Here is a 10,853-nt window from a genome sequence, read left to right on the forward strand (position 1 = left end):
CGTGCTTCTTCCCACGATATCAATGCGATTCGTCTCTGTCCAATCCGCGGTGTCCCCCCGCTCGTCGAGCAAAGTTCAGGCTTTACGGAGAATCGATGCGTGGACTAAAGCATCCCGACCGAGAATCTTCAGTCTTCGCGGATGAGTTAATTGGGAGGTCGGATCGACGGAAACCGGTCGACCGATTGCATACGAGCGAGTACGGCGAGAAAGGACCGTGCGCGATCGATCGACCTGGACAGGGCCGGTGGCGGGCAGAACGCTCGAGGCAGAACGAAATATTTCGACGAGAAAGATTTCAGCGTTGGCCGGCTGTCGGAAAACGCAGGAAAATGCACGCGAACCAGACGGAATCGCTGTTCGCCGAACCCTGAAGCGAGTCGTGGCGGATCCGCGGTAGCGAAAATCTGTGAAGCGGAGATCGAGAGAAGGAGCGAAGAGTAAGAGGAAAGAGAGAGAGGAAGCGAGTAGAAGAGAAAGAGAGGGAACGAAAGTCGGTACCGATGCGTCGCTCGATGGAAAAACAGTGCACGTTCCACGATCGGTCAGCTTTTTCCACGGTGGATTTGTGAGACGGCGAAGTCGGCGTGGAAAAGATCGTGCGGGCAACCTACGGCACCGGTGAAACAAGAAATCGATGACCGACCCCGATCGCAACGATGCGTCTCGTCCATCGGTTCGTCGTTCTTTTCCTAGTAGGCGGGATGACGGGAAATCGGATCGAAGCGATCTGGTCGACAGTGGAAAATCCGTTGAGCTCGGTCCTGCGAAGTTTCTACTCGCAATCGACCGCTTCCGATTCCTCCGGATCTAGCCGCAGCTCCTCCCTCGAGGAAGAGGACTGCACGGAATGCGCCCACAACAAGATCGGTTTGCTCGCGAGCGATCCAATTTTGACCGAGTTCAGGGTCGAGTACGTCAAGCAACAAATTCTCAAGAAACTGCGACTTTCCAAGCCTCCGGAGATATCGATGCCGCTCTCGACCTTGCCAAAGCCTCTGATAAACGGTCGTGTGCTCGAACTTCGACCCGGAGCGCCTCTCGAGCCGGAAAAATCGATCGACAGTTTCTATGGGAAAACCGATCAAATTGTCGTTTTTCCAAACGAAGGTTAGTCTTTCTCCCGTTTCTTTTTTTTCCTCTTTTCCCCTCTTTTACCAGCTTTTTTCGCCGTGTATGTTTCCAAAAGCTTCGCTGTTGTCTCGCTGTCACGCCGCGCTTGTAGGTAAGGTACATGTATGTCCCATGCGAGCATACCAACGAATACGCACGGGCAGAGTCTGGAAAACCAAACGCGACCGTGACAGCTTATGCGAATTCATTTTCCGTACCGCGTAGTTGTCCGACAAAAACTCTTTCGTTTCTGAATGTTGTCGCGTCTGTTTTTCGGTGCGAACGCCGCGCGCGTATTCCGTGCGAAGCGAACACGATTGGTTGCGGAGGAGGGAGATGTAAACGAAAGCTTGTAGGTAGTAAAGGAAGATTGTACCGCATAGCGGATCTAACTGGATCGTACCACTACATGCATACACCGATTTGCGCCGTCACGCCGCGTCAATGCGACGGGACCATACCGGCTTTGACCTTCTCGTCGCTAAGTTCGTACGCGATGTTTAATGTTTCGACAGATGGTGTCCGCGGCCCGAAGAATTTCAGGAATTCGGGGACACCACCGGGCAACGAGAAAATGACTGCTCGAAGGTCGACAGTTTGATAAGGGTTACGGGGCACGCGTGTCTCGCATGACGCTTCTTACGAAAATCTACGAAAAAAAAAAGAAACAAACTAATGCTCGACAACTGTATTTAGGTGTGGCTGATTCGAAAAAGTGTCGACACAGTTCAAACCATTTGACCGGCTTTAATCCTGCGGCCTGCTTCACGTTTTATCTGCCGAACGAGATGCAATTTCTGGACGTGACCTCGGCACAGTTATGGTTTTACAAGGAGTACGACGAGAACGACGACCTGAATCAAACTTTTGTCATTTCCGAGCTCGATCACTGGGACCTGGATGGAAATTTTGAGAAGAACACGATGGTTGCCATCTTCGAAACCGATATCGGAGGTAGGTCGATCATACGTCGCGAGTCTGCTGCTGTATCGTATGCATTTCAATAGGTTTTTCGTTGACCGCCTTGCAAATCCGTCGCAACTTGTCGCAAAGCGGTACTCTTCGAGTCGAAAGGAAGCAACACTGCTTTCAACCACCCTTTCGTTTCTTCATGCTCGGGTCGATTGTTCGCGTGCGTTTTATCCTGCTATTCGACTCCCGTGACTCGAGTCAGATCCAACCGAAACTGACGCGATATCGGACTCTCTTGCTCTTGTCGTCGACCCATGAGATTCACGAGCCATCGGTCTCGGCGTCGTGAAAACGGTTCGAGTAGCTTTGCCACGAAATTCGATAACAGAGAACGGCTAAAGAAAAGAACACGCTGAAACGATTCTACGAAGCGAGACACTGGCACTCGATAGGGACTTTAGACCGTGGTAACGATATGTCGGAAAAAATACAGTATCCTCGCGATACAGACGTATCTGCGAGGCTGAAAGAGAGGATCGAGCCGTTGCTAGAGCAACGACACACGCGCAATGTTTTTATCGCGTAAAAAGTTCGGAACGGTACCGAGCATGATTTGAAATCGTTACAATTATACAATAACGAGACACAATGGAAATACACCGGTCGTATTTTGCGATCATTTTCAAAGTTGAACTTTTTCCACCGATTCTCCCTTGTCGTCGCGTAGCGTTCGAAATCGCACGGTGTCGATCGTGGGTATGTACTTACCTACCGAAACCGAATCCGGTTAGCATCCGTGTTGCAACGTCGTTCCGAGAAAATCTCGAGACCGGCCGGCACCAGTTGCACGCGCTATTCATTTAAGGAAGGAACCTTGTGTAAATGGCCTGGTTTTCAAGAATTGCTTCTGAAAAATGTAATGCGTAGATTGATTTACAATTTGAGGTATCATTTATCATCGTTATAATGTAAACAAAAACATTTTTTATAAATTTTAATCGTTAATACCAATGGCGATGGCATTAATGGCAATGGCGGCTTGAAAATGGCATCCTGGAAATGCGCCGTGCTGCGTACGGTGCGCAAAAATAATCTGAAGCAAAAAAATCAAAATGGAATTGTTAGCTTATGCAGGTACGCACAACACGACATTCTTCTTTTATTAAAACTTGCAAAATTGCAAAAAATTTTCTGTTAATAACACAGTTTTCAACAAAAAATTAAAAAATCGGAGCTCGTCATGTTGTGGCCAATTATTTATAGAATATATATACCAAGTTTCATAAAGATCGAGTAATCAGTTTTTGAACTACGTTGCACGGCGTGCGAAATTTTACGTTTCGAAAAACACGTTCCGTGTTTGTGTATCGTGAACAAATCTTAATTCATTTTAACTTACCGCGGTTTTTTGCTGATCTGCGATTTCAGGGCCATAGATCTTCCTCTTCCTCATAATGTTGTACTTCAGCCGTTTTTTCTTCTTTCCGGCAAGAGCCCGACTACCTGACCGGCTCCGCTCAATACAACCTTTCACTTTATTTTGAAAATAACGTACAAGTACATCTCTGATCACTCTCTAACTTTTTCCATCGTATTCCTGAGGAAATTTCCTATCGATTTAAACAAACAAAAAAAGCTCAACAATTTCATTTACACAAGGTTCCCCCCTTAATCGAATCGAAATAGAGATCGACGGCGATAGAAAGGTCAAGAGCCCAAAATGACAAAGAAAACTTTGATATTTCAGAGGGTTGGGTAAAAGCGGACGTGAGTTTCACCTTGAAGAAATGGGTAGAAGAGCTTCGGCTGAACCACGCGATACAAATAGCTTGCAGCACCTGTTCGATCGACCGTGATACCGCGCCAGTGTCCATCGAGCTGACTCTGAAACCGTTTCTCGTGATACACGCTTCGCCGTTACCGCAGAAAAACCGGCCGAAAAGGAATTCGAACTGTCTGCCGGAAATGAAGGAATGTTGCAGGGACGAGCTCTATATAAATTTCGAGGACATCGGCTGGAGCGATTGGATCCTACATCCGAGCGGATATCACGCCTACTTTTGTCGCGGTTCTTGTTCTTCCGCGGCTTCGTTGACCGCCAGCGGTTCCGCGTACAACAACGTAATCAGGGTAAGCATCTCTTAATACTTTGTTCGCGCGATGCTACGCCGGCGTACCGACGCTTTTCTTTTCTTGTTGCAGAGATTGTTGGCTAGAAGGGGGAACACGATACACCGTAGAAGCGAGATCGTACCGTGTTGTTCGCCGACGCAACTCTCGCCGATCCAACTGCTCTACGTCGACTCGAACAATACTATCACGCAAAAGACTCTGCCGAACATGGTGGTCGAAGCTTGCGGTTGTATGTGACGCGAATAGCCCATAGCCCTAACCCATACGATTCGAAAGAACATCGGTTTCTTACTCTGCGACGCGACGAGCGTCTCATAACCGGACACTGCACGTGTAATGCACCGTCTATTTAGGTAGTATAGCTGCTACCTAGGTGTTTACGATCCCGTAGGTACGAGCGACCGAATCGTTCGATCGGCTAGATGTTTCGCAATCGATTGAAAACGCTTGGATCGTCGATCAAAATTTCTCTTTTGCATCGAAAGCGGTGATAGAAATTAATTTCGAATACGGAGCCACGCGACATTGATCGAAACGAAGATGCATATCCCATCGTTTGCGCAACCATACCTATCCGTGTAAACGAGCGAAACAGTATTTTTTTTCTGTCCTTCCTGCTTTTACCGCTTTATTGCTTCCACGGCTAAATCCAAACTCTCGAACCGGCCCCCCGCCCCCTCTCGCCCTCTTCTTTTCTCTCAAGCCAATCGGAACCACCGCAATCGCCGCAACCCCGTATTTCTCCCTAGAAATGTTATTCAAAATACCAATATCGATTGTCAGTTGAACTTAATCGTATAATAATATGTACTGTGCTGTATTTATTTCTTATAAATATATTCGAAATTTTTGTTAAATTTTTCCAGATACACACTCGTACGATACTTTCTTGTTTCTTCAAATTTCTTCACGCTTGTGTATCTTCATTACGATTCCAACATTTATGTTATTCCCCTGCGAACACGAATATACATAGGAGCTACATATTTTTCATATTCGAAACTCGAACCAAAAAGATGTTACCATTGCCTGCGTGAGCCTTGCTAATAATAATATAGACTTTAATAATATAACTTTTTTTAATATGACTTCTAATAATATAGACTTACTAATAATAAGACGCATTAAAATATGAAAAGTAGATCGAAACCGTGCGAGAACAATATGTACTATGTACTTACTTGGCTGTAACTGTGGAATTTCAAGACGTAAGTTCGATAAATACGAAATATTCTGAGCGATATTCTCAAAGATCTCGCGCCCTTCGATTAAGATTTTTCACTCTTCGAACAACAGAATTTCATTCTATTTTACCATATTCGTTGGTCCGTCGGTAAAGCGTGTATCGTCTAGCAGTTTGAGCATTTTGCCGCTGGGAAGAATGGCACTGAATAGCGGGAGATTTTCCTTGATTTTACAAAGGCAACGATTCGACTAGATTCGATTCGATACGATGCGATATACGATACTCGTTTCGATTCCGAATCTTGGTTCGAGATAGTTCTTCCGCTGCTACTTTCATTAGTTTCCTCGTCTACCGTCGCCGCTAACTCGCGTTCGCGTATTTATTTTGTCGAGGTCGAACCAAGACGAATTATTGAAAAGTATATATAGTCAGAATTATACAAATTGATGCGTACTATCGCTATGTCGTGATTCTTGCGTACGAGGAAACCCGTTTCTGGGTAGAAATTCAATTTCACTCCGATCGAGTTCGAGTACCGTGCGTTTAAGATGTTGTCAGAGGTTGACGTATTTATAAGTAATTACACGCTCGTCGATCCCGAGATATACCAGCTTTGGGTCGACGGTCATTCTTGTGAGTTCGTCAATTGTAATTCTCCGACGAAGCGGACGGAAAGCTGTGTTGTCAACACAGTGGTTTCCAACCTTTTCGTCGCTCCCCTCTTTCATAAAAAAATTGTCACGCGCCCCTCAATTTTCGTAACAATCTAATCTCATAAATACACTGTCACTGATTTGACTTTCTGTGTGTTTGTTTGTTTGTTTCCATCCAAAAATGATGCATGTTTGGCAACAGCTGTCCCCCTCCCCTTCCCAAAAACCAGGGGGACGCGACCCACATTTTGGAAATCACTGTGTTGACATCTAAAACCTCTCTCGTTATATAGGTTTGACGTTTTCTCAATTTAGCTAGCGATGCGGTCAACATTTTGCATCAGCGAGGCATTTGTCATCAAACGAATGCTCCTATCGAGCTGGTTGCTTCCGACATTCTGGATCACTATCGAACCTACGCCCTTTTGGAAAAACTGCTTCATACTCCTACAAAATTAGCGAGCGAACAACTCGCGTTTCAAATAGAACCCCAAACTAGTCAGATGCTCATCGAAATGTAAGCAAATTCCACTACCGATATTGCTTGTTGAACCGTTAATCTATTGTAACCGGGTAGTCGTGTAACCATCTCAATTACATCGACTGCATAGGTACTACGAGTTCGACGACATTGTTATCAGAGAGTTATTGGGCAAAAAGTTAACTTCGAAAAGTAGAAAGGATATGGACGAGGTGTCGGAGAAGACTGGCATCACGTTGAAGAGCTGCCGCAGACAGTACGACAACGTGAAAAGAGTATTTAAGGTCGTCGAAGATTTGCCAGGCTCCTTGGCAGTTAATATCGAACAGCATTTTTTACTGTCCGAAGATCTTGCCAAGTAACGAAAAAATCAGAACTAAATAATGCTTGTTCTCGATCGAACCATGGCATTTGTTCGTAATTAATCGGTACTTACAATCGCTTAGGCGATACGCGGCTGTGGTGTTCATCGCCTGTCTAAGATTCGAAATGAACAAACGGAAGCTGCAATTTCTAACGTTCCCGGATTTGTATCATTGCGCCAATAGCATGATGTCTTTGTGGACGTATCGCTGCGTCGGCTCCGAATACTTCGATACAGATTTGGACAGAGAATTTCTATTGGAACTGGCTGACTGTAGAATACTCTTGGAAAATGATAAACATCACAAACAGTATGTTCATTGCTTTTCACAATTCTATCCATCACGTCCGCGTGTTTGAAAACGCATTGCTTCCACGAAGGCCTGTTTGCAGTTTAGTATGTATCAAACTGAAACCTATGCTTCTGGAACGTTCTTACCAAGAAGTGGACAGCAATTTCCGTTCGTATTCCAGAGCGATACTGGGGATAGGAATTAACTTGCATCGTTCCAGAGATCTGAGGTTCTTCTTTCTAGAATTGGTAGAGAGATGCGTGGAACCGTGGCGCCAAATCAGTTGGAGTCACACGGATCTTCGAAATTTTTTAACGGTTTATACTCAATGCGCGTTAGATATGGATGTACTCAGGTCAGATACAAACCAGACAAGCAAACAACCACAATTTACCCCAGTTAAATGGAATATCTCCTTTTTCAGGGACAGCGAGTTGAAGGACGCTTTCGAACGCTACATGACTGTTGTAACATGTTGTTTATTGCGTATGTATCATACATGACTATCGGCGGGAGACGACGACACTGTACAAATATTAAATACAGTTAGCATCGATGGCTAGTTATAGACGAAAGAATATAGATGGATTTTATGTACATTACAGTTTATTATTACGTTTCGGTAATAAATAATCAAGAAACAAATGCAGCGTTTACACGCTCATATGCGCCAATAATCTACAATTCTTTCGCGTTATCAACGTGTATACCGTCGCGTACGCCCCGCGACGCGAAATATTCATTTGTTATTTGAAATTTATGCGAACAACAAGAATCAATTTCATTTACCAATAAAAAATTCGAAATGATTTGTTAAATTGGTTGAACACTATTGTGGTATTGCGATACGATTTAAATATTCGACCATTGGTACTACTGCGCATACGCTACATCATATACACGTATTGTATAGGCGGGTGTGTGCGTGTGCGCGCGCGTGTATATGCACATATATATATACACGCACACAAACGCACAAATTTGCATGTAACAGTGTTCACGCGTACGGAAAACGATTCGCTTTTTATACACGCGAACGTTTCGAAATTGCTTAAACATAAACTCCATGACTTTTTCTTATTATCGTTAAACTTTGTACTTACTCTCCGCTACATACTCTCTTTACCTAGGAAGGAATCTGTGGGACGCTAAATTGGGGAAAGGGTACAACCTGGTAAGTAAGAAAGTGGCAGGAAAGGTCGATTCGAAGGGGAATTTGAATTTTACCTAGAAATCTCCAGCAACAGTTACTGTGCTAAGCCAAGTAGTTTGTTCGTTGCGTACACTACGTCGCTCATTTGTGGCAGAGCAGCAATTTCCAACGATTTCGCATAAGGCATGGGTGTATCGACACCAGTAACACGAATTACCGGTGCATCGAGGTGATAAAATGCCTCGCCTGTAATTTTTAGAAGAAATCGTTAGCAATCGTAATAGTCTAATATAGTATAGTATACAGTAACTACAATAAGTCGACAAGACTCACTTTCTGAAATTCTTGCGCTGATTTCCGCACCGATACCGCAATGCGGCCAACCTTGTTCCACAGTCAAAACATGATTCGTCTTTGCTACCGACTGCACGATCGTGTCTATATCGAGCGGTCTCAAAGATCTAAGATTTATCACTTCTGCCTCTATACCCTTTCCTGCGAGTTCGTTTGCCGCTTCGAGTGCTTGCTCGACCGCTTTGGAATGTGCTACTATGGTAACGTGTTTTCCAACCCGTTCAATTTTTGCTTTACCAATGGGCAAGACAAATTCTTTCGACAGAGCTTCGTCTGACATGGGATATTGAATCCCATACAAGATTTCATTTTCTAATACGACGACAGGATCGGGATCTCGAATAGCAGCCTTCAGTAAACCTTTCGCATCTTCGCTCGTGTAAGGTGACACCACCTTCAAGCCGGGACAATGGCTGTACCAGGCGCCAAAGCACTGAGAGTGCTGAGCCCCTACACCAGCTGCTGCTCCATTAGGGCCGCGAAAAACAATGGGTACGTTCACTCTACCGGCAGACATGTAAAACGTCTTCGCCGCAGAATTAATGATTTGGTCGATCGCTTGCATCGAAAAGTTGAACGTCATGAATTCGCACACAGGACGTAAGCCAGCCTGAAACATTTCGACAGAACCCATGGCATACCTCAGAATACTCGAGGAGTGAAAGACGGATGTGAATTCAGTTTACCATGGCTGCTCCTACTGCGATTCCGGCGAATCCTGCTTCCGTAATGGGAGTATCTACCACACGCTTGTCACCATATTTCTTCCACAGACCCCTAGAAACTTTGTAAGCTCCGTCGTATAAAGCCACTTCTTCTCCAAGCAAAAATACTTTCTCGTCTCTCTCCATTTCCTCGTCCAGGGCAGAATTCAATGCGTCTCTTACGGTCATCTATGAAAGTGGAACATTTGAGAGAAGGTGACGATAAATATCGTGGTCGCATTTTTCGATTTATGCTGGCGAATTTACGTTCGAACAGAGAAAGGTGATCGCGCGGACTGGAATTTGATAAATTCATTGTGGAACTATTGCAATTGAAAACGAATGACCTTTGATGCCCTTCAACGCGTAGCGCAACCGATGCAACGATAATTCTCGCTTGTTCGCACGCAACAAGATATCGCGTTACGCATTGGAAACGGTCGAGGAGGGACGCGAATAGATAATCGACTCGACGATAAAACATTGCTACAAGAATAAGAAGGGAGAACGTGCGCGAAAACTACGTGGTGCGATGTCAAAGCGTTAAGGTTATGTTTCGAGACGGTGAAAGAAATATTGAATCGACAATATTCTTACCTGCTGCGCGGCAGTCCATTTTGACGTCGAGAACGAACGTCGGACGATATTTCTGACGGCAGACTGAAAACAATTGCGATAATCGTTGACGAAGAACGTACTGCATGCCTCGCTTGTCTCTTAAAGTTGAAACGTCAACTGTTATCGAGTCGACGACGACAACCGTACTTACCGGAATCATCGTAAGCCGTAAACTGTAAACCGTTTGAATAATATTCGCGCGTGCAAACCTTTCGATCGGTCAAATGTATTTTTGCTCGGATCTCGTTCGTCTCGGCAAGACCTCTGGTTCGAGATTACTCCGCCACGGTACACGGTCCACAATGTTCGGTATTGGCCACGAACCGAACACGGAACGATAGGACCAGAACCAGAGAAGCTCAAGGTCGAGAGGCTAACTCTTATGAAACACCTTTGCCCCTATTTGCGCTATGTACTTGTACAGTGTATTTACAATGTAGATATCTATATAGATCGTATACCACGCTTTGTACCCTTGCGAACGGTAAACGACAAAATGATTGAACATTTAAGGCGATTCGTTGCATAACCATTCTTTATTTTATATTCTACGATACCGATATATCGCGCGCAACATTTGTATTACACATTTTTATAGGACTCGCTGCGGTCATTGTCGTTGGCTGCTGCAACGATAATGCGTTAGTGACGGACTACTTTTTCAGCCAATCACGCAAAGACAACCGGCTAGCCAATCAAACGTTGCAATCATGGTAGAATATTCGTTAGGTCTCGGTTGGTTCCGGCTGTTGCCATAGCCGCAAGTAGTGGCGCGGGCGGTAACGCATGGTCGCATGATCGCACGATATATCAGAGAAAATATCCACTCTGGGTATATTGGACGCGTCTTATCGCACATGCGCGACGATTTTACAATATGTGGATGTCGA

General features: G+C 44.9%; 3 protein-coding genes and 1 long non-coding RNA gene across 4 annotated transcripts; 2 read left to right on the forward strand and 2 right to left on the reverse strand.

Moving 5' to 3' along the window:
• Window positions 1-122: 122 nt before the first annotated feature.
• Window positions 123-5,027, forward strand: Daw (activin beta chain dawdle). Its single transcript, XM_076785632.1, has 4 exons — window positions 123-1,110; window positions 1,810-2,067; window positions 3,773-4,155; window positions 4,228-5,027. Exons 1-4 carry the CDS (start codon window positions 660-662, stop codon window positions 4,393-4,395), a joined length of 1,260 nt encoding a protein of 419 aa, XP_076641747.1. The 5' UTR covers window positions 123-659; the 3' UTR covers window positions 4,396-5,027.
• On the reverse strand, window positions 2,361-3,520 carry LOC143352787 (uncharacterized). Its single transcript, XR_013082005.1, has 3 exons — window positions 3,425-3,520; window positions 3,034-3,118; window positions 2,361-2,932 (listed from the first exon to the last, which is right to left on the reverse strand). It is a non-coding gene; the product is annotated as an uncharacterized LOC143352787 (long non-coding RNA).
• A 458-nt stretch (window positions 5,028-5,485) lies between the features above and the next one.
• Fibp (acidic fibroblast growth factor intracellular-binding protein) lies at window positions 5,486-8,225 on the forward strand. The gene is made up of 6 exons (XM_076785634.1): window positions 5,486-5,977; window positions 6,313-6,514; window positions 6,609-6,836; window positions 6,925-7,152; window positions 7,235-7,489; window positions 7,559-8,225. The coding sequence occupies exons 1-6, from the start codon at window positions 5,893-5,895 to the stop codon at window positions 7,635-7,637; spliced, it is 1,077 nt and encodes a 358-aa protein (XP_076641749.1). The 5' UTR covers window positions 5,486-5,892; the 3' UTR covers window positions 7,638-8,225.
• Pdhb (Pyruvate dehydrogenase E1 beta subunit) lies at window positions 7,594-10,280 on the reverse strand. Its single transcript, XM_076785635.1, has 5 exons — window positions 10,115-10,280; window positions 9,943-10,005; window positions 9,328-9,534; window positions 8,621-9,251; window positions 7,594-8,533 (listed from the first exon to the last, which is right to left on the reverse strand). Exons 1-5 carry the CDS (start codon window positions 10,121-10,123, stop codon window positions 8,382-8,384), a joined length of 1,062 nt encoding a protein of 353 aa, XP_076641750.1. The 5' UTR covers window positions 10,124-10,280; the 3' UTR covers window positions 7,594-8,381.
• Between the last annotated feature and the right edge of the window lie 573 nt (window positions 10,281-10,853).

The sequence above is a fragment of the Halictus rubicundus genome, chromosome 3 (genome assembly GCF_050948215.1).
Source record: "Halictus rubicundus isolate RS-2024b chromosome 3, iyHalRubi1_principal, whole genome shotgun sequence".
Lineage (NCBI taxonomy): Eukaryota > Metazoa > Arthropoda > Insecta > Hymenoptera > Halictidae > Halictus > Halictus rubicundus.